Raw genomic sequence first — 25,206 nt, 5'->3', positions numbered from 1 at the left:
CGGTTAATGAGCGGACGTGGGATTTCTTCATCAAACTGCACCTCTACAGAGTCGGAAATCGCTAGGATATGTCTCCGCTGCGGACGACAGTCCGACTCGCAGAAAGTTGCCTTCTCCGTGGCTCAGCTGCTAGTCTCAAATACTGCGAAGAGACTCGTCTACGGAAGCCCGGTTGGCGATGAGATCATAGCTACGAATAACTAACTATAGGTGTAGACTGTAGAGATGCAAGAGGTCTAATGAAAGCCCGGGGTCGGACAGTTCAAGTCCAGAAGTCTGTCAAAAGTGCTGAGCTGCAGCCCGACGGCCCTAGCCAGCCATAATTTATCCGTCCTCACCGAACGCGTTCTGGGAATAAATTTCTTGGGTCATATCGCCGTCAGAGCCCCTCCATCTGCCCCGCCATCGCAGACATCATATCCTGCACTCGTCTCCCTGCAGGCCCTGTTGCTGCCACTCTGCTGCCACTGCCATTGCAGCACAGGCAGCTTCACGAGCGCTGTAGTTGTAGAGCAGTCTGCCGTCCGGTCAATTGCCCTGCCATGTTTGTAAATCTGGATAGTAAATGCCTCAAGCCCGCGTAGCTAGCAAAACCGGACTACTCTGCTCCTCGTGCTCGTTGTAGCCCCGCCCCAAGTCGTCCCACCATGACGGAAGAGTTGCTCCGTCAGCAGTCCATCCTGACACAGCAACATCCATTATCATCGTCGGCCTTCGCTCCTTTTCCTTCTTTTCTCCTCCTCACATCGAATCCCGTACTTTGACTCTTCCTCTTCAGGCAGCGCTTCTGCAGTGCTTATATACCTGACTACCCGCTCTCGGTGTTCTCTTCTACCCCTCCTAGTCAATTCTCTCCATCCACATAATTCATCATGGCGTCGACCGCAGTGTAAGTTACCATCGCCTGTCTATCCATCCATCCCCAGAGCCACCTTCCTATCGTTCGCGGACAGCCCCAAGAGCATTGCGACGAAATGCGGCGCCCTCTGCAGTGAATCTCACTGAATTGGGACCGCGGAATATTTCGTCGGGGAGCTCTGGAAGCTGTCAGGCGTAATCTACCCCGCGACACCAATGCCTTTAACGGCAGTGCTTTTAGAAACGCTTTTACTTTTTTTGTTCATTGATTTCTCCATTGACGCGAATTCATAACTGACGTTTAGCGCCCGTCTGGCCGGCATCGCTGCTGGCTTCTCGGCGCAAATTACTCCCAGTGCTGATTTCGGTCTCATCGGTCTGGCCGTCATGGGCCAGAACCTGATCCTCAACGCTGCTGATCACGGTTTCACTGTCTGTGCCTACAACCGTACCACCTCCAAGGTCGACCGCTTCCTTGACAATGAGGCCAAGGGTGAGTTTTCATAAGTTGCACGAGTTCCGGGGGTTCCGGGAAGTTTCCGTCAGAAGGGAGTTGGCTGATTGAACGACTCCAGGCAAGCCTATCGTCGGTGCTCACTCCGTCGAGGAGTTCTGCTCCAAGCTGAAGCGCCCTCGCCGCATCATGCTCCTCGTCATGGCTGGCAAGCCCGTCGACCAGTTCATCGAGTCTCTTTTGCCTTTCCTCGAGAAGGGTGATATCATCATTGACGGTGGTAACTCCCACTACCCCGACAGCAACCGCCGCACCAACTACCTGAAGGAGAAGGGCATCAGCTTCGTCGGCAGCGGTGTCTCTGGTGGTGAGGAGGGTGCCCGCTACGGTCCCTCTCTCATGCCCGGTGGTAACCCTGACGCCTGGCCTCACATTAAGGACATCTTCCAGAGCATTGCCGCCAAGAGCGATGGTGAGCCTTGCTGCGACTGGGTCGGTGATGAGGGTGCTGGTCACTACGTCAAGATGGTCCACAACGGTATCGAATACGGTGACATGCAGCTCATCTGTGAGGTAAGACTTGCCTGCCGTCAATATTCTAAAAAGGGCCATAACTAACAAGCAATTGCTATAGGCCTATGACATCCTGAAGCGCGGTCTCGGTCTCTCCTCGAAGGAAATCGCTGATGTCTTCGCTAAGTGGAACAAGGGTGTTTTGGACTCTTTCCTCATTGAGATCACCCGTGACATCCTGTACTACAACGACGAGGACGGTGTCCCCATGGTCGAGAAGATCCTCGACAAGGCTGGTCAGAAGGGTACCGGCAAGTGGACCGCCATCAACGCTCTCGACCTCGGTATGCCCGTCACCCTGATCGGCGAGGCTGTCTTCTCCCGCTGCCTCTCTGCCCTCAAGAACGAGCGTGTCCGTGCCAGCAAGCTTCTCAGCGGCCCTACCCCCGAGTTCTCTGGCAACAAGGAGGAGTTCCTTGACGATCTCGAGCAGGCTCTGTACGCCTCTAAGATCATCTCCTACGCCCAGGGATTCATGCTCATCCAGGACGTAAGGCTAATCCTTTTCCCGATCTTAAAATGTGTCAGTTGTTAACAGTTGAATACAGGCCGCCAAGGAGTACGGCTGGGAGCTCAACAAGCCCGCCATTGCCCTCATGTGGCGCGGTGGTTGCATTATCCGCTCCGTCTTCTTGAAGGACATCACCGAGGCCTACCGCAAGGACCCCAACCTCGAGAACCTCCTCTTCAACGACTTCTTCAACAAGGCCATCCACAACGCCCAGAAGGGCTGGAGAAACATTGTCAGCAAGGGTGCCCTCTGGGGTGTTCCCACTCCCGCTTTCAGCACCGCCCTCAGCTTCTACGACGGCTACCGCGCCGAGACCCTGCCCGCCAACCTGCTGCAGGCTCAGCGTGACTACTTCGGTGCCCACACCTTCCGCATCAACCCCAAGTTCGCTAGCGAGAAGCACCCCGAGGACAAGGACATCCACGTCAACTGGACCGGACGTGGCGGTGACGTGTCTGCCTCGACCTACGTTGCTTGATTTGGGACTTTTGAAACACTGCGCTGGACGTGAAGCTTTTCTGGACCGAAGATAGTCAGTAGGACCGGACAAAATGGGAGTTTTGCAGCTCTCTAAAGACATAGAATGATAATGCCCGATTTCAAAAAAATGTACTAGGCCTGTATTAGGTTGTGATGAATATATTATTTGAGAGATTCATTTCCTGTAGAATACTTTGTGCGCACTCTGTAATGAGTTGTAGGCTTGTAGTGGCTGAGTGATCCGTGATTTTCCACCCCGTCAGGCTAAGCCCGATCGGGACTGCCTCAGCCAACGTCCAACTCGCTCGTCCTTGCGGTGACTCTTTCTCGCGCTCGTTGCGACTCTGCACGGAGCAATCATCCTCCCTTTCTTGCTTGCCCGCGGTTTAGGAGATTATTCAGGTCTGCCTGGCTTGTTTTCGTACCCCTTCTAGCAGTGTTTTATTTCGCTTCACGTCGCTCCTTTCCGACCAAGCTCTGGTGCGCGACGTCCCACATTCGTCTGCTGGCGGCTAGCTCCTCATCACCACGAAGGTTTGAAGAGGTCTAGCATCTGGTCTTGGTTGATCTTGTTTTGCCTTTCAATTGAACATATCCTCGGACGGCATTTGGCGTTGTTGACTCAGGCCGCTGCTGTTCTTTGTTCTGACGTCGACTCAACGTGGCTTTGTCCGGTACCTGACTGTGTGACGACACTTGGTCTGTTCCAGTTATTACTGGAATAATTGCACGCCTTATCGACTTGCTGTAAAAAATACAGCAAAGGTCCAAGTGGCGGAGTCGAATCTAGCAGCTTATACTTGAAAAGGTGGTATTACGAGTTGGCAATGGCGGGCGCAATAGTACCTCTGGAGGCGGCTTTGAGCGGTGCAATCGGTGCGCGGTAAGCAATTCTTGGAACGTCCCTGCATCATGCAAGCATTAGGGGTTGTTTTATCAGCCACTGCTCCGATGGAACCCCCACAGCCAGACGCTATGACCAGGAACCGCCTGAACTAACTCGATGTCTCTTAAAGCGTTCGCATCAGCACCAATCCAGCCTCGTCCACGCTCGAGGGCACTCTCTTCACAGCTTGCCCAATCACCAACCTCGTCGCCATCAATACCGCCGACGGTAAACAGACCCAAGCGGGGGACTATCGCATTATTCCCATCTCCCGGATACAGTCTTTCCAGATCGTTTCTCTCGCCCCATCCTCCCAGACCGCTGAATCAACCTCCTTCAGCGATGCTGTTCCGCCACTGCATGCCCTGGATACCCGTGCTCTGAAGAACCGGGAGGCCAATGCTGTCGCCAAAATCCAAGAGGGCGAAGCGCGCCGCGGGAAGGGCGTCACACGAGAAGCCCAGGATTTGTTTGATGCATTCAGTCGCACGATGCCCACGAGGTGGGATGGTTCGAGTATCATCGTGGCGGACGCGGTTATTATTTCGCCTACATACCGCGTGGACGATTGCCGGCCACTGGTGGCAGGTGACACAGCGGCCCTTGCTAGGGTACGCAAGGTGGTACGTCATCGTTCTTATCCCAAGAAACCTCCCGCACTATGTTAACGGATATATAGCTTGAAATGGAACGCAAGAAGATCGAGCTACGAAACGCTAGCGCCACGATAGGCTCATCCAATGCTTTTGCTCGTTCGGGAGGTGTCTCGAAGGACACCCGCAACTCGAGCAACCCCCCTCCAACTTCCGGGCCTGGAGCTGCTGGACCAAGAAAGGGAGGTTGAAATCGGATCCTTACTCTCCGTCCAGTAGCGCGAGCTGGAACCGCGCGGCACCATATCAGGTAGAGCCAGCTGTAACCCAAACCGAGAAACATAAACGCATCTCAGGATGTTGAATCAATATACACACATGATGCATGCAGGGTGCATTTTCGAAATTGACAAAAGCGAAGTCACCGAGTTAAGTGACAAGGCGGGCGGCAGACACTTACAACTTACTCTTGATCAGCAATCTAGGATATCACCTAGGGAGGAGCATCCGGTACGAGCCCGACGGATGGGACTGGCGTCCCTGCACGAGGTGTGAACTGGATGACCATTTTCAGGCCCGAGTTCGACTAGTCTTATTATTGTTCTGTCGTGGCCTCTACCGGTATCGAATATCAACATTTAAGAACATTTCAATGACTTTCCCTTCTCGTAGGCTTATTATGCGTAAGTGATTGGCCGAAAACCATCGCCATAGGTACAGGGGGCAATGTAGGGTGACCTCTAGAGATGACTGCACTGCAGAAATCCGTCGATCCGCACAAAGACAGCCTACTTTCCCCACAACATCCAGGTCTGGCCGAACTGCTACGAGGACCGCCGAGCTGTATCTGACGTGATCGGCGTGATCTCTCATCTCGATGCTGCAGAGGGCTGCAGAGGGCCCCACGCTGTCGCTCGTGTCTTGCCTTCAGTGGATTCGTAAACGAAGCAGCCATGTCATCATACTTGGGGAGTTTAAATACCGCCTCTTTCCTTCAACATGAACCCTTGTTTTCTTTTTTATTCATTAATCTATCCTATACCAGAATCTACCAGATCTGCCAAATCCTGTTGAAAAATGGATGCCGACGGTACTACACTCCCCCTCGGACCTACGGCTGCTTCACAAGGAACCTGCGTCTGACCTGGCTATCTCAGAAGCCGTCTATACTCTGATCGACAGAGGGTTTGCCAGAGCAGCGGTATACAACTTGACACACGGCGATTTTGCGGGACTGGGCGGCGACTGGCAAGTGAGTTGCAAAACTCATTAATCAATCCATACTTACGTATCTAACGATATATCTATGTATAGGCAGACCCGTCCGATATCCAGCTGCTCATCGATGGCTTCTCCGACCCGGATAATGCAGTTGACAGAGGATTCACGATAAACGGTTTCCAGTACACCCTGGAGGTCAGAGATGAGACCTGCTTTTACTGCCCGTCGGTAAGTTCACCCTCTCATCCTACCGAGTGTTTCAGCTGTTCCTAGTAACTGGCGCTGTATTGAATCAACCATTCTCTGTAGGACGCCGGTACCATCCTATTTGCACACAAGAACGGCGGCTCCGTTGTCCTCGGGGAGTTTACAACCGGCGCTCTCTCCCTGAAAGATGCGGAGGTAAATGTCAAGGAGGTTGCGTATGCAATGGCGATGAAAAGACCGTAAAGTAGTGAATAGGCGTGTGGGATTAACCAGGGCTGGAATTCTGATCAAGCAAGGAGTATTTAGGTATTTATGGGAGAAAAAAAATCTGCATGAATCAATTGATTCTGATTGAGCCACATGTCAGAGCGGTGGACACCACCTCATTCCAGATCCGATGTTTGATCTGGAGGAAAAGAAGTGACATTATATATCCAAAATATCCCTCGTGTCTCTCCCTCATTGGCAGCTGGACAATGCATTGTGCCACTATCGCCTGCAGCAACTGGGTCAGGCCTTCAGCTCTGGCCACTCCAAGTCCAGACCCACCATGCAGATCCAGATAGACCTACGGAGTAGGTGCATATGCAGAGATGTTTCCATCCCCCTAGCATCCACTCATCTCACCGCTCCCCACCACGCATAGCCCTCGCCAAATCCGTAAACGCCGCGCGGCGCTTATCAATAGTCCCATGGAACGTCTCTGCGGGCCCAATGCTGCCGATAACAATCTGGTCTTTACCTTCGACTAAACCTTCGTACGCTTGCTGTGTGAATGCATCGAGGGACATGCCCATGCCTCGACCAGCTTCTTCACCCATGTAGTCGTGCAGTTCAGCTATATATACATGGTTAGTACAGTGCACAGTACAGTATTCACCTACACTGATGGATATACATCACTGATGGATGGGATGAATGGCTTACTCTGGACAGGAGGAGGCGATATCTCAATAACGCTTGTTTGCGAATGGCGCAGCTGCTCGCGTAGACAGAGCGTGAAGGCGTTTAGGGCGGCTTTGGACGCCGAGTATGCAGGGAGAGAGGCTGCGGGTATAATGGCGAGGTTTGAGCCGGTGCTATGTGTATAGGTTAGGGCGGTATCATCGGAGGTAGCAAGAGGACCTGACGTACAAGATAAACGATGAAGGGTGCGAGTTCTTCTTGAAATACGGTAAAAAGGCATGTACCAGCGAAATGAAGCTGGAGAAATTGACCTTGACTTCCTCGTGGAAACTGGCTAGGTCGAATGGCTGTGCACTGGCAAGGTCATGGGGATTCTGGATTCCGGCATTCAGGAAGAGACAGTCGATATCGGGGGATTTGGCAATGACGCTGTGATGTTCCAAATCAGCACGTTCCATTTTTTTTTTTAATCTTTTTTATTTTTACGAAATGAACAGACGTACTCTGCTGCAAATTTGGGAATATCTTCCAGCCGGCCAATATCGAACGCCACGCCACTGGCTTTATCATGCCCGTGAGAATTGACAAACTCGTCTAATCTTTCTTGACGCCGGCCGACGACTGTGACCTTCATTCCTGCTTGGATTAGTCTCGATGCCAGCGCCCGGCCTATGCCGGAGGTGGCGCCGATGGCCAGGCAGTGCTTGTACGGGAAGGACATGATGAGGAATGCAGTTTCGTTGGTTTCGATGGATATATATAAAAGCGTGTAGTTACAATGAGGTTACACGCTTTAAATGTATCTGATCAGCCATGTAGATACCTTGGGTGAGAGATGGGTCGGTGGGCTTAGGGTTATCCCCGCGGACTTAAGGGGGCTTAAGGACGGACTCCGGTGGCACGACTTAAGTGAGCCGCTCTGACTTTTTGGCTATGTTTGAATGTAAAATAGTAGACTAAAACTATCGGCTGCCCAAAATATAGTCACTCTAGACTGCTTGTGAGGTGGTATGACGTTGATCATTTTGCGTAGTCAGGTTAGCGTCGGACAAACTCAAATTATTCTATATATATTGGAAAGATATATAACTGACTGCACAACTGAAATCCGAGCAAATCAAGAATGAAAAGGAGGCAAAACAGTAAAGCAAGGATAAAACAACAGCTCTGTCTGGTACTACAATTCAGCCCCCAGTATATATTTGATCTCCTGTCAAGTGAAAGTCTCCTTTCGGCCAGTCTCTCTCATTGACCATGTCGCGTTTTATATGCCGTGCTGTCATTGCAAAGCGCAGTTTCCCACTGTCCTTCACATCAACCGCATGCTAGATCATACCTCGTGGTCAGCGTTCAACATAAACATAGAATAGTCAAAATCGGCACACGTACCTCAAAGTACTGTTGCAACTTTTCCCCATGCATAACCACCATATCCCCGTGATTCAACTCCATCTTGATCAGATCGGGCGGCGAATCACGTTTCTCCTTCTTTGGAATTGAGTGACGCGATGCCCACCATGCTTTGCTGTATCCCCCCCACGCCTTGTTGTATTCGCTTTTAGCATTTGGCCCCTTACCAAATCTTTCAGCCTTCCATTCTTCGTACTCCTCCTTATTTTCCGGCGGCTTCTTGTACTCCTCGATTCCCGGCGGGTTATAGAATTCTTCTTTGAGTTCCAGGCGTTTTTCGTAGTTCTCGCACTTTGGAAGGACTGGGTCTATGTCAAGAAGGTTCTGATTTTGTTTGGTAAAGCCATGGTAATATTTATACTTCATTCGTATCTTCATGGTGGAAGGTGCGCCGAGGGAGAGGGAGGCGATTGTCGGACCAAGGGAGTCTTCACCATCGTCATGATACTAGAGAGATAGATTAGTAAAGTGACGCTCTGTTTGCAAAATAGCCAACTCCTCAATTGGAATGAGCCTTACGCCTATCTTTTGACCTTCGAAATACCCCAACACAAGAAGCTCGTTGGGATCCGCCGTGGTATGCCCCTTGCTCGCCACAGCACTCTGCGTGGCCCATGTCAAACGGCCAAGAACCCGATGTATAGCATCACAGGCGTCATTGAAAGCCAGGGAATCAGAAGGAACGACGAATTTGTACGGTAGGCCCTATCCGATGTCAGTAGAGGGCCACATTTGGTGCCAAGTACACTTACATAGTTGACAGAAAACTGAGCCTGGAGCGTGCCTTGGACTGTTGATCGGTATGTTAGCATCGGACAAGGTCAGCGATACTCCGGGATACTGGCTATACTAACCCACGGCCTGTGTTAGAGGGTATCGTCGAAGCCCAAGCTTGGTTTCCTGTAGCTCCTTGAACAGGTCATTGGGACCGCCGCGGCCCTCGTTGATCTCCCTATTCGCCACGAAATGCACAATGTAACCGGCGCCCTCAACATTATATATATGTATCGTATAAGGCGCACGCAGCGTGTCACTTGTTTCTGGTTGAAGATAACCGGAACTAGCGGATGAGTCGCGTCTGGCCTTGGCCGGCCCCGATCCAATCGCTTCGTCTAACGAGAGTATCTGGATATCAAGCCGCTTTTCAAATGGGCACTTGTTGGTAGTATGGACTGCAACACTGGCGGCTTGATCCGCAGAGTCGTCGGTGCACTTCCAGCCCTCCCAGAACCGACGTGGTATGCACCTGCGACACGTAGGGCATACAAGCCCTCTCATGGCTTCATTTGAAACGCTGAAGTGTGGCTCTTCCACTTCTTTCTTAGAAATCTCAGATAGTCGGTCTGGTACCAGGACGGGAGCATTTGACTGGCATTTCAGAGGGGGTATCCGGTATTCGAGGAAGGCGTCGTGGAACATCAGGTTCATAGAATTGTTAATATCCTGGCCGTTGATCTTCCAGAAGTCACCGCAATGCCTGTTCAGACATGTCCATCCTTCCTTGTATACCTGCATTTCTTTCGTTTTGCAACTAGGGCACACTTTCTCCACGGGCTGCATAGTGCGCTGTTCATGTGGTATTGGATCAGGTACGCCTTTCCTTGCCCACCAGCTCTTCTTCGAGATGTCCAACTTTTCAAAGCGTACCTTGTAAAAGACACGCCCGTCCTGTTTCTCGGGCCACACCTTGGCAATTTGGAAGTAGCCCATGACGTTAAAGCGATGAGGAAGTTTCCGGTTCAAAAGACTGTTCTGACTCCCTAGTATACAGTCAGCTAAGGCTCATGCAGACAAGGGCTGACGTGCCTATGACGAGCCCGATCACTTGTTCGCTTTTCTTGCTGTTCATAATGCACCTAACGCGTATGTCCTTTTCGTCTTGATCGTTCTTCACGACAAGCTGTCCTTTGAATTTCTCGCTGCTGCCACCGCTGCGGAAGTTAGCAGTGGTAGCTGTCTGATTGCAGCAGCACCCACAGTCTAGTTATGACAACTTCATCATCTACATAAGAACGAGCTCCGCAGTCCCCGTCTATGAGAAGGCCCCAACAGTATTCGTCTTTGTAGTACATTCCAGCCTGGGTACTGTTGAACCATGGGATAGTACATGCAAGAGAGGGGCGATCCTACAACCGTTAGCATAGCTCGCCTATCTCTCAGTCGGTACAAACATCAGCCCATGCCGGAGGAGCGCCGTCTAGCACAGAGGGGTGGGCATCGGCAGATGTGCCTTCGGCCATGGAGGCATCGGTAACAGGGGTCTCAACATCATGGGGAGTTGCGTCAGCACCTGGGATATTAGGAGACTCTGAAGTAGTTTCAGCAGTATCCGCCGCAGCGGATGGTCCTGGAGCTGTTGCCGGCGTGGCGGTATTTCGGGCACTTCGACGTAATTTGGTCGGCCGGGTAGACGCAGGAGTAGGCGAGGGCTGGTTCTTCCGCTTCGGAGCCATTATAGTTTCTGCGGTAAATGGATGGTGGTATGATGGTGTCCTCGACGCACGGCTTCGGGTGTTTATAAGGCGGTAATGATAGGGATTGCTCCGGTAAAGGGAATTGAGATGTCGATGAGATGGAGAATAGATGGAGCACAAGGTTAAAGGATAGACGAGATGAAGGGAGATGATGGTGATGGGGAGAAAGGAAGAAAGTAAAAGAAAAGACAAAGCAAGCCACAAAGTCACGGGGAGGTCCCTCCCGATCGGGGAATGCCGGGCTGTGGCCTGAGTTTATGTGCCTGACAGTGACTGACAGTGACTGGACGGACTTCCAGGCTCTTTCTACTGAAAGGAAGTCCATTGCTTGTGAATTGCACTCCAGGACAGTCACCCTGCAGGGATGTTTATGCACAGCCAGCGATGCAGGTACCGGCTCTTTGTGATCCACTTAGGGCTTGCCGATAGCGCCCCAGGATGTGCAAAATAAGCACAAAGAACGGTGGAACTGGGAATAAATTCCTTTCCGATAACTGGCCATCAAAGCCGATGTCACATCGGGCATTGCATCGATCTGGCATGCCATACTGCAGCGCCAACGGCGGTCTTCGGTGGGCGGCGAACAAACACAGCTGGCTGGAAGACCGGGTTTGAAGGCCAGGAACAGTCAAGGGTGTCGGTAATAAACAGGTCATCTGGGAGGCTTTTTGCTTGGATATTTGGACAGCCGCGTGTAGCAGGGCAGGCGACATGACATGCCCTTTGTTCACAACCACGGTCAGACCAAATCCGATGCCAACGCATAATGACACACCCTCGAGCATTGCCTCCCAAGAAATCATGCGATTGAGACAACCGTCCCGAGAGACCTCAGCTCTCTTCTCCTGAACGATCATCGACATCGATTCGGTGCAGTCAGTACGGAAAGTCGGTCCAGCACCCATAGTTTGCAATCAACGTCCTTCGCCATATATTTCGAAAACGTAAGCGAGCCAACGGTATAAATGATGACAATGAATGGCGGATATGAACATAGGCTTGGTCATTATACGCAACTCGGAGAGCAGGGACAATGCGGACATTGCGTCCGATTCCAACGACGAAGTCTCAAAACACTGGCGTTATCAAGTCCGGGTAAGTTCTGAATCCTTGTCAACCGCAATAAACCCTCTCATTGGTTTCTGATGCTTGAATGGTGTCAGCCTGATGGAAGGGAGACAGGTTGACGTTCGCCATAGCCGGGCCGGAAGCTTTTCCAAGCATATTCGGCTAATCTTTTGGGCACCACGACGTATAGAGTCAGCATCAATAGAGCTATGGAGTCAGGAGAGGGGACGGGAGGTGATGGAGAAGGCTTACATTGTCAAGAGAGGGTACTCCTAAATTGGGGATATTGGTGGACTGGTGATAGGGCTTGGCCATGAGTAGATGATGGACGAAGATTTCGTAGGGGCATCAGTCTAATGTCAGAAAGAAGAAGGTATTCTGCTATTCCGAGAGGTGGACGCCTATTTATCCCCGAGAGGCAGTACGCTAATGATTAGCGAGAATCCTTGTCCTACATTGATGAAGCGAGTTGCCCCTCGATGCAAACGGGGGCAAGGTGCACCTAACATCGCCATCTGGACACGGAAATATTTAAATTGGAGGGAATATGTAGACATATTGTATGCTTAGAGCATATAATAAAGCCAAATAATTGAACCTAAGGGACAAATAAACATACACAACTGATTGAGGTACTATATAACATCCTACGTCTGATATACAGACCAACCCACACAACCCAATCATCACACCAACTAATAAAAGGCTTCAACAGCATCAATAACCTAAATCCTATTAGCACCGACCACACTAGATCAAAAACAGGAATACTCACCACATTCGGACTCAAAAACTCCTCCCCACTACTCCCAGACACAACACTAATAAACACCGAGTTGTCACCAACAACCAAACTCCCCTTCTCAAAATCACAGCTATAAACCTCTCCATTGCCTCTATACGCCCCACGGGTTACACCGCGCGAGTCAATCTCCGCCGGCGCCTCAGGGGCCTCACACTCATCCTCATTCAGGGTAATCTGCGGCCTGCCGCCCGCAAAGGCCAACGTCGTCGCAATCCGCACGGTAACGGTATCCGCGGAAATCTCCTCGTCTAGCGAGAACTGGATCTCGAAGTTATTGTTGACGTCTGTGAAGATCGCCATGGGGAACTCCGAGTCCTCTGCCGTGCCGACGACGAAGGGCGTGGGGTTCCAGTCGGCCATGCGGTCGTCGGAGGGGTGCATCCTGAGCTGTTTGTCTGCGTTTAGGAGTCCGGCTGGGGTTCCGTCATACTCTCCGATTTGGAAGATTGTTGTGCGTTCGGCGGTTATGATTTCGTTGCCGGCGGATAGGGAGGCTGTGGCTGTTGCACCGGCGGAGACGGAGACGGTTGTGTTGGCGGCGAGGAGTTCGTCTTGGTACAGCGCAACAGTGTATGAGCCCTCCGCGAGTTGAGGGGATGTGAAGGAGCCGTCAGAGGCGTTTGTCCAGGACTGGTAGTCGTCGTTGTAGAAGTGCACGATGGCAGGGTGGGAGTCTGATGTCCCACTGACGGAGCCTGCTACGACCCCACGGCCTGAGGAGCCAACGTACCCGTCTAATGCGAGGTCGTCGAAGAAGGAAGTGTCGAAGTCGGACCAGGCCGGGATTGTGGAGCCCGTGAACGAAAGGATGTAAGGGCCGAAGAAGCCCGTTCGGAAGGCCTCTGTCTGTACGTGTCCGGAGTTCATGTAGTAGGTCACGGAATGGTAGTCGCTACCGAGATTCAGGTCGATGTCTCTAAAGAAAGGACCGCCAGAGGACTTTTCGCGCGAGCGGGTGTCAGACAGGAAGCAGGCGTGGACACTACTGTCGGAGGTGTAGGCGCAGTATACCGAGTCGTCGATGAAGCGTTGCGAGGAGTAGAACTATTCTGTTAATACCGGCAATAGAAAGAGAGGATATATTGGAATACCTTGCTGCGCGTCTGGCCGTCAACGACGAATACATCACTGCCCTCAATAGCGTCTCCACCGCCGGTGATATCGGACACTTCGCCCTCCTTATAAGCTTCAGGAAGGCCAACAAGACGTGCAATGTAGCGCAGTTCCCCGACAGACGGTTGCGAGTTCGAGTTTGTGCCCATGTAGATTGCACTGAGGCCATCCTGGAAGACATAATAATGAGTCAAGTCAAACTCGTCGCTCTTGATTGTGGCCGAGACAATGGCATAGTTCCCTGCCCTGGTTAGATATGGATCTGGTCCTGGAATGGGAATGGAGACAACCTTCGGTAGTCTGAGAAACGGTCGTATCGCTTCCAAGGCCAGAGGCAATGTGGCTCAGAGTCCCAGAATACTGATACTCGGTGTCCCGGTACTGAAGCGAGGAAATGGAGCCCGTGTTGTCAATAGTCACAACGAAGCCATCGTCACCCTCAACATCGACAACAATGCCATTGTCGGTTTCATCGACAGTCAGACCTGCCACAATAGCGGCCGACAGAATGGTAGTCCAGAACAACATTTTCGTTGAGATGAATAGGGCAGGAGTTGTGGAAGACTGTTGAGCTCTACAACAGCTGCGAAACAACCAGTTTATATAGCAAACCCACCCCATCGGCCCAACATTACCACGAAACTTCCCCGACGATCCTCCCCTTAACTCCAAGAAATAGATTAACCTACGCGTCGCCAGGAACAATCGCGCCGATCGTCGGTGAAGGGCCCGCTTATTGGAGGGATATTGCATGTCGCGGATAGATTAATTAGGGCACGGCCGAAGCAATTCCATATAGATTATAGATCAGCGCTTAAGCATTTCCATTTCTTGATTTGGCTGATTCAAGCTCATCGGGTGAATCCCCATCGACTTATTCATTGCTGCATCCTGGTTTATTGATTCCCCGATCCCTGCTGATTTTAATGAGGAATTTTGGCGCCGTCCCTCCCCCGGACTGAAGGAGTCAATGGCGTCAGATTAGCGACTTTTGTCGGGTGAATATATTGAAGAATCAATTCCGGTCGTCCGTTGTTCTTCACATAGTCTGCAGCATCTCGGGCTGTGTTGACCCGCATACTAAACTCCCTCCAGCGTAACTGGGGCCTGGCAATGGGTGCCTCAGCGCAATCCTCCAACTACTTCCCTCCGGCCTTCCCATTCCTTGCCCACTGCAGTTACCACAGTATTAGGAGCACTTTACTCAGGGCTCTTCATGAAGCTCAAACTACCGGGTTAGCGGCCCATCCATCCATAGTCTCTTTGGGTACATGTTTCTGCAGGCCCGTGAAAATCCCACCAGGCATCAGACTCAGAGAGCACAAATACCCTTAGGTCCGTATTCCGATCAACGTAGTTAGTCATAGATATCTGGGCCGGCTTGCTCTGCCTCTTCTTTAAGATAGAGAATGAGCTGAAGATGCTTGACTCTGAATCCGAGAGCAGGCTGATCACGGGGTCCAGTAGCCCTAGATCGACGACATTCCTGCATCATCTACCCTGTACTGACCAGTACAGAGGTCAGTACAAAAAGAAGAGAGTGTTTAAAAACAATAACAAATGATTCGTACTGCATTAATCCTCTCGGCCTTGCTCGTGAGACCAGTGTGAAATACCACAGCAGTATAGAGTAGGACTAACATGTTTCCATGATTTGTCGGCAGTGCCCGGGGTACAGGGATCTTTGCTGACTTTATTACCAGCCTCACATAATACCGTACGCCTGTCTATTGGACCATCGAGCGTGGCTGAGGTCTGACGTGTAAACGAGGCTGAACTCCAGCCTTGTCAACACACACAAGCCCACCGACACCCCGCGTTTTCTCGACAAACATCTTCGGTCATTAAACATGTTTATACGAGGTATGAAGTGATTGAGATCAGCTGCCTCAGACAATGGCAGATCCTCTCTCAATCGCAGCAAGCGTTGCCGGCCTCGTATCGCTGACAGGCAGTGTCTTCGGACTACTATGCAAGTTAAGCCTACAGCAAAAAGATTTCAATCGGGAAATTACAGAACTCCAAACCGTAACAAGAGAGCTATCAGTTCTTCTCCATGATTTGTCCCTTCTCGCGACTTCTCTCCCAACCGAGCCGACCTTTGATGGCTCCTTTCGCTTAGACCATGTCGACTCCTGCGAAAGAACAATCCACGACGTCAAGACCAAGCTGGAGAAAATATGTCCTGCAAACCCTCCAACAGGACGCACTGCAAAAATTATCAAATCAACGAGAAACCGCCTGAAATGGCCATATTCAAGCAGGGAGTTCGAGAAGCTGCTGGCGGATCTGGCGCGCCACAAGGAGACGATCAGCCTGGCCTTGTCGGTCGATTCTATGAGCGCACTGTTGCAAACACTTTCGAAGCAAAGAGATATATCGGAAGGTGTAAACAATGTTAGGGAGACTGTTAACGAGATAAAGACCCGTATATTTGTCGATGAACATCGCGAGAAAGTCCTCGATTTCTTCCTCCCAGTCAATCCGCAGATCAGCTTCGAGACTAGCATTCGACTAAGACACCCTATGACCGGCCTATGGCTTACAGAGGAGCAGGCCTTCAAGAATTGGATCTACAGCCCGAACGCAAAACTCTGGATGAGTGGAATCCCCGGCGCAGGGAAGACAGTGATTGCTGGTTCTGCCATTGAGGAGGTACTGATGGTGGCATCCAGTGGAACTGCGATAGGCGTCTGTTTCTTCTTCTGTGATTACAAGAACCCTAAGTCTCTGGACCCGGTCAATATTCTCAGCTCCTTCGCCTCCCAGCTTGCCAGGCAAAATGACAGGGCATACGCCATGCTTGAGCAGTACTACGCCGAGCTGCATCCAGACCAGAATCTCCCCAAGCTTAACAAACTCGTGGGGATTGGAGATCTTGTGGTGAAAATGGCTGACTTGTTCGACCGCGTACTGGTGGTTGTCGACGGCCTGGACGAGTGTGGATCCGATTCACCTGTGGCCGACGAGCTTGCAGACATGGCCCGGAAGTCCCAAGTCGTTTCCATGGCACTTCTCAGTCGCGATGAAATGCACATTCGAGAGGCACTGGGGAATATGTTCGAGCACATTGATATTGCCGCTCGTGGAAGCGACGTCCGAAGATATGTCCGTGAAGAGCTCGAAGACCGAATTAAGAGAAGGCAACTTCGGCTTCGAAGCCAGGAGCTGAAGGAGGACATGATCAACACACTTATAGACAAGGCTGGCGGCATGCAAGTAGCCTAGCTACTACTTCCAACTACGCAGCTAACGACTGTGCAGGTTTCGATGGGTGAGCTGCCAGCTGGACTATCTATGCGAGCTTCCCTTGGACAAGGACAGGAGAGAGGCGTTGACGAAGCTCCCTCCCACATTGAATGCCATTTACGAGCGCATACTATCCAGGCACAGCCACCCCAGTGCGGTTCATATTGTTCGCACAACCCTCAGGATCGTCGCCGCTGTTGGGCCTTCCATCACTATCCGCGCGCTGTGTGAAGCTGTCTCGGTCCCAGAACATGCAGCATGCCTCCAGGAAGATAACACGGTTCTCGAAGAGGATATTATAAGATATTGTAGCAGTCTCCTGAGGGTGTCTCCAGATAACCAGCACTTAGAATTCGCGCATTTCACCGTCCCAGAGTTCCTGCAATCTACATCACTGCTCGGAACTTCGCTTGGCGAGTACCATCTGGGCACAGATACTGTTATGACCGTTGTTGAACTCTGCTTGCGAGTTTTGCTACTCGATGACTTTCGACTGGACATATTGTCTGATCCTTCCCCGGAGGTGGCTATAGCCACTGCGCAGACGATCTGCAAAGAGCACCCATTCTACGACTTTGCAGCATGGGAGTGGCCATTCCTCAGCGAGGGGTTCCTGCGTGTTGCGAGCGTACAAAACGATAGCCCAAGCAGTGATGAGGATACAAGCGTATCCCTCAGAGCGTTAGGAAAGGCCCTGAAGCTTTTTACCCTGCCGGGAAAATCCAACTTCAGGCTATGGGCAGTCACATTCTGTGAGCGATACCTTACGACGTCTCCACTCGACTACCATGAGGCAATCACTCGCAGCATTCCACCAATACTCGATGGCACCTTTACGCCCTTGCACATGGCCTGTGTACTCACGCTACCCTCTATCGTCTCTCGACTTGCGGCCGGAAGCAAATCGCACCTGTCTTGCGAGCGTCAGTTTCTAGCCGATTGTGCTATTTACGGATTATCCGCTTTGGAGTATGAGGGCTACCATGACGTCCTCCGCTTGAGCATGCGGCACGTGTCTCGAGAGATACAGACGGATATGCTTGTAGTGATGGCCAGCTTGGGGTATATTGAACTTCCCATGCGCGTTCCATGGACTATACTTGCCCGGGACAAACGTGATTTCAGAACTGGAAGGGTTCCCGATCCTACAGTCTTGGTTCTTAGGCTTCTAGAGGGGGGTTTCTCGTGTGACCTGGCTGTCATAAACGGCCTTGAGACAGTGATAGCTCATTTCTGTAATACGCTAAAGGTAGACGGTGATGGCCTTGCACACCGATTGAGAATTATCCGTCAAAAGATCAACCCCAGGGGTTTCACTGAAAGTGAAATGGATGGTATAAACAATCTATTGACCCATATGATTCAGAGCAGCATTTCTGGGTCTTACACCACGGACTACCGACATCCTAAGGAGCTTACTGATAATACGTTCCGACAGTTCGTCTATGAAGCCGCTCACAGCGGCAACATTTCTGCCTTGAAGGTATATTCAATGGACAAGAGATATAAATCTCGGACATGGTGTCTGACAGGTTACACGCCGCTTCTCCACGTGGCTATGTTCAACAGCAGTTTCGATACTTTTGAATATCTTGCATCCACTGGCTGGGATGACTCGGTTCTAGATGAGAGGAGAGGTACTGTTTGGCATATGTTGGCGAGTGGCATCCACCGCGAATGGTTTGAACTCTTACGGGATATATCTGCGGACCCAGAGTCCAGACAAGCCGATGTCAACTGTGACATGCAAACTCCTATTCGGATCGCGGTACAAAATGCGAACTACGACCTAGCTCGTCAACTTCTAGAGCTGTGCAAGAGCAGAGAATGTTTTGTGGGATCTCCTTCGGTTTATGAGATGGCGCTCCGAGGAGGAAGTGGAGCGACAGAGCTGATCAAAGCTCTATTCCTACATGGAGTTCTTCGAGACAAAGACCAATTGCCAGTACATCAGATCCCACTGGATTCAGACCCAGTCGCTGTGAGGCAATTGTTGTCATTATGGCCAGGATGCACCGACCAGCGGTACAAAGACCGGCTTCCAGTTGAGAGCTTGCTAGAAAGACTTGCTGTTTATGACGGGGGTACTCTTGATAGAGGCCTCTTGATAGAACTGCTTCCAACCAGTCGCAGATTGCAGCTGGACGTATTTCGCTTTTTCTGCTCGGAGATATTGTCGTATAGCGACATCCCTTACGCCAGCGACGACTTCCCAAATCTGCTGGGAACCGCTATTGAAGTAATGGCTGATCTTCCTGGAGTGCCCGGCCCTCTTCCATCTTTGGTGAGAGCTTTCCTCACTTGGATTGGGACTGGAACTTGCTACCCAGGAATGGCACAGCTAGACACCACCATGTCGGGCATTCTTGATCGCAGCATCCATCGTACATCAGACGGCGGGCTCTGTGAGCTTCTCCATGCCAGTGTGTTTTTTGGATGGGAAGCATTAAGTCGCAAGGTCCTGACCCTGGGTATAAATTTGCACAAATGCGTGCAAGATAGATCCATCCTCGAGGTTGCCTCCCTCCCCGAATCCCTGTGCTCTGGAACCACGTTCGGCGAGTTGATGCGAAACACACATGCTACTCAAAACAGTGCTGTAAATACACAATATGACTTTTCTATCAGCAAAAGGCAGAGACAACACAGCGAAGTTAGAGCATCTTCTGAAGCACAGGGCAGATTCTAACCCTCAACGTCCAATCTCTGAGCAACAGGTTCTAATTCACCATCTACACCATGGCGGAAAGGAGACCACGCAGCTTCTTCTCCAGTATGGTGGACGCCCACAATCTGATCTTGCGGGATTTGACATTGCATGTGCTTTGGTCTGGTGGAACCTCGCCCAGGAGCTTGAACAGTTCAGGGAACAACATCCAGAGACTGAGGGGAGCAAAGAAGTCCCTCCATCGTTGTATCTCGGCGATGGGGACCGGTCCATTCGAGATATCCGCGATGACTGTGGTGCGGACTGGCGTCTCACACATCTTGCGGCATTCCGCGGGTCGTTCGAGTGCCTTGCATACTTGCATGACGAGGGGCTTGTCGACAACATAAGCGCAGCCACCTCAGCTGGCTATACATGCGCCCATTTGATTGCCGCCAGTGCAGCGCCTCGGACTGTCCTTTGTACGAACTACCTGCACAGTGCGGGGTGCAATTTCAATGCTTTGACGAAATATCAGCAGAGCCCTCTTGATATTGCTATCGAGAAAGGATCTGACTTGGATACAGTTGAAGCTTTAGCGAGCATGGGTGTTGAAGTATCAGACCCTGGCTGCTTTATCGGTCTTGCCCTTGATGATGCATTAAAAATCATTGAATGCATCAGTGCGGCGCAACAGGCAGACAAATCCGAAAAGGACTGGATGCTTTACACCCTCCGCAATGCCATTGATGATGGACGTATTTTACACTGCGAGAAGCTGCGCTCCCTTGGCTGTCCTCTTGACAGACCGCTTCCAACCTGTCGATCCTGTACGCCATTGTTGTATGCCCTAGACTTCGAGAAATACGCAACGGTCAAGTGGCTGTTGGACAACGGTGGCGTAGCTTGGGGAACTCCGTGTCAAAGAGTTGGACGTGAGGAAACCCCAATATCACTTGCTGCCGCTCGCCCTATTTTCAATGACCTGCTGGAACGCCTTCTTCGTGCTTTGCGAGATTCGTGGCGAATATGGCTACTTGAGAGAGCATCGCCAGTTATTGCGGCAATCACATCCTTGAATCTGGATGGGCTTAGGATAGTTTTGGAGTTTATTTCTAGTCAAAGCACTCGCGACGATTGTATACAACAGCAGGTTCATCCGACGCAGCTCTTTTATGCCAAAGTGGAAGATTCCGCTGAGACCATCGCCGATATACCAAGTGTGTCTGAAATCCTCAATGCTCCCGCAGATAACATGGCGCTGCATATAGCCGCCTACAAAGATAGTCCACCGTTGATGGCACTTTTGATTGAGCACGGTGCGCAAATTGACGCTCGCGATGCAACAGGAAGGATGCCTATCTATGTTGCTGCAGAACGCAGGTCGCTTGAAGCCGTAAGATTTCTGCTGGTCCGAGGGGCAAATGCCACGTCTCCCGGCCCTAATTTAGAATCGCTCTTATACCTTGCGGCGGACCTGGACGACCTGGCCTTACTCAAACTCGTGGCTCCTCATTGTCCTCCTGACAGAGCTGACCCGCTTTTATCGCCTCTATCTCGCTGCCGTTCGGAGGAGTGTCTCCAGTTACTCCTCGCAGAAGGCTTTTCTCTTGGTGATGTCGATGCCTTGGGATTGTCGCCTATACACTTTTTATTAGGGAGGAAGGCCCTGCAGCCCTTTTTTATACAGTCAAATCTCCTTGCAACGCATGGGTTGGATCGAACCCGGGTCGAACTGGAGGAACTGCCGGATGATATCGTGGGTGGTATTATTGAGATTATACCCGAACTTGTGCGCACTCTCGGGAAAGAGACTACGCTGGCCATGTTTCCCTCCAGGCCTAACCGCGGACAAAGTGCCCTGTGTGCAGCAGCCGATTTCGGCAACGTGGACTGCTGCCGTGAGTTGGTTTCGATCGGAGCAGACCTTGATTTCGATGGGCATCGTTGTGGCTCTACACTGGCTTTGGCGATTTTGTACGGGCAGTTCGACGTGCTGAAGTATTTGGTTAGGGCTGGGGCTGGCTTGGTATACTACAGTAGGAGAGAGTCCTGCTGGAAGAGTGCGTTTGCATACGCCCATCGCAACCCCAGTATATATCACTGGCTCCTTGTTGATAGGTATACTGAACAGCGCTGCATTGCCTTTTTCTAGTTGCTGTTCCTGCTGGAGGCTTTGGTGGTTCATCATGTTGCTTCGATTACGATATCAATGTATACATACTAAAGGCAGATACATATTACAACCCATTGAATAGACAGCGGGCTGAATATAACACTGTATATCCGTCGTGTCATATACTGTCTAACAGGTCATCGCCTCATCACAGAGGAAGTCAATATTCCGGTCTAAGCTTGCGGAATCGCCTTTCCACCAGGGGTACTACAAGCCCGCACCAGACAACCATAGCAACCACCCAGCCAATTCCAAATGCATAGCCTCGCGTACGCCCAAACCTAGGCGCATCGGATGTAGGGAACATAAACTGCTGCGACACAGTCTCGACGGCACTAACACCACATTAGCATAGAACAGAAGATAACCAGAACCAAAACCCAAGGTATAACACACTACCCAATCGAAATCATAAGCGACGTCGTCAACGCCCTTAACTCCCTATCCCCCCCACAACTCGAATTCAGCCACGCACTGATCAAGGGATAAATGGCACCGTATGCACTGGTTATGTAGTACACCGCCATCATGAACGCACTGTTCTGTCCCGGCCAGAGATAGAAGACGATGTACCCGAATAGCTGGATTAATGCCAGGACGGCGATTATGGGAGCGCGCAGTTGCAGGAAGTCTGCTAGGCTGGAGCTGAGTAGGAGCCAGATTAGTTCCACACAGCCTATTACGGTGGGGAGATCGTTGATTTTCTCGATGGAATAGAGCGGGCGCCCGTCGGGTGTGGTAAGGGACTTTAGGTATAGAGTCATCCAGCGTTGGAGGTTTACTCCGCATGTGCATTCCATGACCCTGTACTGTTAGTGACTACCTAACAGTTGAAAGGGGCGCCCAACTATAGGGAAGCTTACCCCCACGCAATACAGAACCCATAGAGCTGCCACGAGGTCAAAATCCGCTTGAGCGTCTTGAGATTCCACTCCTGCTTCGTGGCATCGCGGTTCTCTTCTGCTATGCGCTGGATACAGAGGGTTTGTTCGCGCTCGGTCATCCACCAGGGGCGATTTCGTTGTGGTTCATCTAGATCCCAGGTTATGGTGGTTAGTATCAAGATTATATAAGATTCAGCGAGTCTTACCAGGACAACATAAAAGTCCAAATATGGCGATCGGGATACCTATGATGAAGTCGAAGATAAACACCCAGCGCCATGACGTCAGGCCGAGCCTGCCGTTCATATTGCTATGTCTGGACAACAGTCAGGATCTATACAATGTGACAGGTAGGGCAGACGTACAGGCCAGACTGGATGTACCCGGAGAACATTCCTCCTCCTATCGAGGCAAACCAGTAGAGTGCGGACCGGCGACTGATTTCTGATACGCGGTACCAGCTTCCAATCTATACTAGTCAGTCACAGTCGAAGCGTAAGGGTGGTCTCTATGGGTATAAGGGATACCATATAGAAAGCACCGGGCATAGCGCCAGACTCGAATAACCCAGCAAAGAACCTGTACATCGAATAGTCAGTCTATGAGGGCAAAACAAGTTACTCTGCCGTGGTAATCACCGAAGAACATATAAAGTCTTTGCGTCCTGTACCTTGTACATGAACAAGACGAAGAACGACCAAACAATGGTGCTGCCTGGTAGCAGATAGCCGGGTTTCACAACTGTCAAGGCCATTGTGATAAAGGGGCCTCCGATCATGATGCCAATGTTGAAGTACGTGGTGCACCAGTTCAGTTCGTTTCCCTCTGTCATTGTTAGCAGGTGGCTCGAAGGCATTTAATAGACGTACTCATGTTAAGGTCTTCTTTCATTCCGGAGACGTAGGCGTTGGTGACATTTGTTTGGTCCTAATATTGTCAGAGTCGTTTATTTAACTGGGAGCTGGGTCTATACCAGATATTTGATGAAAAATGTCTGTCGATGTTAGCGAGATCAAGGACCCATGGCCATGACATACCAAGCAGGAATAAAGCAGGATAAAAAAGTCCAGCTTGAAGATAAGCCACTTCTCCTCCTTGGTCGTCCCCGGCTCGTGCCAGTGCCACCAGCGACGTGCTGAGCTCGATGGCTCGCGAGGCAGGGCGTCGTTTTTGAAGCTGTCCGGGGTACACTCCACAATGGCAGACCGCTGTTCAGTATCTGGCATCGTGTACAGAATTAAGTAAAATCAATGGTGAAAGTGAAATATCAGCGATTGTGTCATTTAAGGCTGACTGGAGTCCAGACTAAATAATATCTCCGACCTTTAGAAAGGACCTTGGAGACAGTTAATATTAATACACTAATGCTGTCTATAAACTATACGAGCTCTACTATACTGTCCCTCCAATATGGAGCTGTTTACGGGGTCCAGCTTTATAACAACCTATGTTAGACAACCAACATATCAGATAGAATTGACTGCCCTGAATTACAGCAACAACTGCAGTATGCATCAACTCTGTGAATAGCTGAGGGAATGACTCAGGACATGGCTCATCTACTCAGCTAGGCAGCAGCAAAAGCTTGAGATGTTAGTGCGTGCTTGTTCGGAATCTGCCGCCACAATGAGGACCGTGGGAGCAAATCCCCAGAACTTCGCCCTGTTCTACAAAGCCTGGTTTGTTACGCAAATGAGCATGCTGGCCCTGGCTGCATTAGGCTTTTGGTATTCTCCTCAGCCCGGGGGAATATATCGCAGTCTGCCCAGAGGTCACCTCCCTCGCTGTAGCCCTAGAAGTCTACGCAATTATATCCGAGAACAGCTATAATACTATAATATATATAATCAGTTTCAGTTACCCTAAATAGAGAGAAATCTAACAACCACCCCCACGCACAGTCTCCGCCTTGCCAGCCCAGCTCTCATAGCTCTCACTCACAGTGGAATTATCCACGAAACCAACCCAAGTCCCCTGTCCAGAATGTTTCCTAAATTTGGCCTCATCCGGACACCCTTGATCCGGCCCCTCGGCCTCAACCGCAAACGCCAGGTCCAAATTCCCACTACTCGTCGCCGCACTGCCCTCCGTCCCATTCTGCGCCCACCGCAGACACTCCTCGCACCGAAACACCGTCGTGAACGAATCCTTCTCCACCTCCGACGCAATCGGCGAGATCGTGGCATTGCCCTCATACACCCCGGGCAGGGTGTACTTCGACGTAAACCGCAGCGACCGTTTCACGTTCTGCTTCTGGTCCGCGTATGCAACGACCAGGAGGGCATTCGTCATGGACCCGCCCAGCGACACACCACACCAGCCGTTCGAGGGCGCGCATTTCATGTATCCGATGAACTCGGTAGCGTCGGTCTTTAGGGCGTTGGGTGGGAGGGCGAGCCCGAATGTGAATGGGCCCGAGCCGGAGGATTCGCCGATTTCCCAGGTGGAGAAGGTTATGTTTGTTTTTGGGTCCGTGTAGGGTTTTCCTTCGGGGGCTTGGGCGGTTGTTAGGGGGAGGACTAGATTTGTGGTGTTAGTGTTGGGTTGGTGTTAGGGCTGAAGGGGAGTGTACGGGTAGAGAGGATGGCGCAGAGCGCCAGGCTGAACTTGGTAAACGACATAGTTTGGATACTTGTGTTGGCTAGTTTCTGTAAGATCGGGAACTACTCAAGTAAATATAGGCAGCGAAAA

At 51.1% G+C, this 25,206-nt stretch overlaps 9 protein-coding genes across 9 annotated transcripts; 4 read left to right on the top strand and 5 right to left on the bottom strand.

The window, feature by feature from the left end:
- Positions 1–872: 872 nt before the first annotated feature.
- GND1 (NADP(+)-dependent, decarboxylating phosphogluconate dehydrogenase) lies at positions 873–2,874 on the top strand (the record flags this gene model as incomplete). The annotated part of the gene is made up of 5 exons (XM_041703456.1): positions 873–889; positions 1,215–1,351; positions 1,434–1,885; positions 1,947–2,375; positions 2,434–2,874. 5 exons carry the CDS (start codon positions 873–875, stop codon positions 2,872–2,874), a joined length of 1,476 nt encoding a protein of 491 aa, XP_041556140.1.
- Positions 2,875–3,703: 829 nt separating this feature from the next.
- Positions 3,704–4,606, top strand: APUU_40389A (anticodon-binding domain-containing protein; the record flags this gene model as incomplete). The annotated part of the gene is made up of 3 exons (XM_041703455.1): positions 3,704–3,759; positions 3,893–4,385; positions 4,442–4,606. 3 exons carry the CDS (start codon positions 3,704–3,706, stop codon positions 4,604–4,606), a joined length of 714 nt encoding a protein of 237 aa, XP_041556139.1.
- An 826-nt stretch (positions 4,607–5,432) lies between these two features.
- Positions 5,433–6,026, top strand: APUU_40388A (uncharacterized protein; the record flags this gene model as incomplete). The annotated part of the gene is made up of 4 exons (XM_041703454.1): positions 5,433–5,445; positions 5,513–5,607; positions 5,670–5,804; positions 5,886–6,026. 4 exons carry the CDS (start codon positions 5,433–5,435, stop codon positions 6,024–6,026), a joined length of 384 nt encoding a protein of 127 aa, XP_041556138.1.
- A 380-nt stretch (positions 6,027–6,406) lies between these two features.
- APUU_40387S (oxidoreductase, short-chain dehydrogenase/reductase family) lies at positions 6,407–7,410 on the bottom strand (the record flags this gene model as incomplete). The annotated part of the gene is made up of 4 exons (XM_041703453.1): positions 6,407–6,621; positions 6,711–6,862; positions 6,918–7,118; positions 7,193–7,410. 4 exons carry the CDS (start codon positions 7,408–7,410, stop codon positions 6,407–6,409), a joined length of 786 nt encoding a protein of 261 aa, XP_041556137.1.
- A 463-nt stretch (positions 7,411–7,873) lies between these two features.
- APUU_40386S (uncharacterized protein) lies at positions 7,874–10,552 on the bottom strand (the record flags this gene model as incomplete). The annotated part of the gene is made up of 8 exons (XM_041703452.1): positions 7,874–8,014; positions 8,079–8,546; positions 8,619–8,804; positions 8,852–8,889; positions 8,954–9,859; positions 9,906–10,030; positions 10,077–10,225; positions 10,271–10,552. The coding sequence occupies 8 exons, from the start codon at positions 10,550–10,552 to the stop codon at positions 7,874–7,876; spliced, it is 2,295 nt and encodes a 764-aa protein (XP_041556136.1).
- Positions 10,553–12,336: 1,784 nt separating this feature from the next.
- On the bottom strand, positions 12,337–14,087 carry APUU_40385S (uncharacterized protein; the record flags this gene model as incomplete). Its single annotated transcript, XM_041703450.1, has 4 exons — positions 12,337–12,366; positions 12,417–13,490; positions 13,538–13,800; positions 13,850–14,087. 4 exons carry the CDS (start codon positions 14,085–14,087, stop codon positions 12,337–12,339), a joined length of 1,605 nt encoding a protein of 534 aa, XP_041556135.1.
- Positions 14,088–15,455: 1,368 nt separating this feature from the next.
- APUU_40384A (uncharacterized protein) lies at positions 15,456–21,610 on the top strand (the record flags this gene model as incomplete). Its single annotated transcript, XM_041703449.1, has 3 exons — positions 15,456–16,778; positions 16,846–19,461; positions 19,526–21,610. 3 exons carry the CDS (start codon positions 15,456–15,458, stop codon positions 21,608–21,610), a joined length of 6,024 nt encoding a protein of 2,007 aa, XP_041556134.1.
- Positions 21,611–21,791: 181 nt separating this feature from the next.
- Positions 21,792–23,741, bottom strand: APUU_40383S (uncharacterized protein; the record flags this gene model as incomplete). Its single annotated transcript, XM_041703448.1, has 10 exons — positions 21,792–21,966; positions 22,028–22,435; positions 22,495–22,663; positions 22,722–22,831; positions 22,881–22,984; positions 23,043–23,094; positions 23,154–23,340; positions 23,385–23,442; positions 23,489–23,509; positions 23,553–23,741. 10 exons carry the CDS (start codon positions 23,739–23,741, stop codon positions 21,792–21,794), a joined length of 1,473 nt encoding a protein of 490 aa, XP_041556133.1.
- Positions 23,742–24,393: 652 nt separating this feature from the next.
- Positions 24,394–25,136, bottom strand: APUU_40382S (uncharacterized protein; the record flags this gene model as incomplete). Its single annotated transcript, XM_041703447.1, has 2 exons — positions 24,394–25,034; positions 25,088–25,136. The coding sequence occupies 2 exons, from the start codon at positions 25,134–25,136 to the stop codon at positions 24,394–24,396; spliced, it is 690 nt and encodes a 229-aa protein (XP_041556132.1).
- Between the last annotated feature and the right edge of the window lie 70 nt (positions 25,137–25,206).

Source organism: Aspergillus puulaauensis, chromosome 4 (genome assembly GCF_016861865.1).
Source record: "Aspergillus puulaauensis MK2 DNA, chromosome 4, nearly complete sequence".
In the NCBI taxonomy this organism is placed as follows: domain Eukaryota; kingdom Fungi; phylum Ascomycota; class Eurotiomycetes; order Eurotiales; family Aspergillaceae; genus Aspergillus; species Aspergillus puulaauensis.
This window is presented reverse-complemented; position numbering and strand designations above follow the sequence as displayed.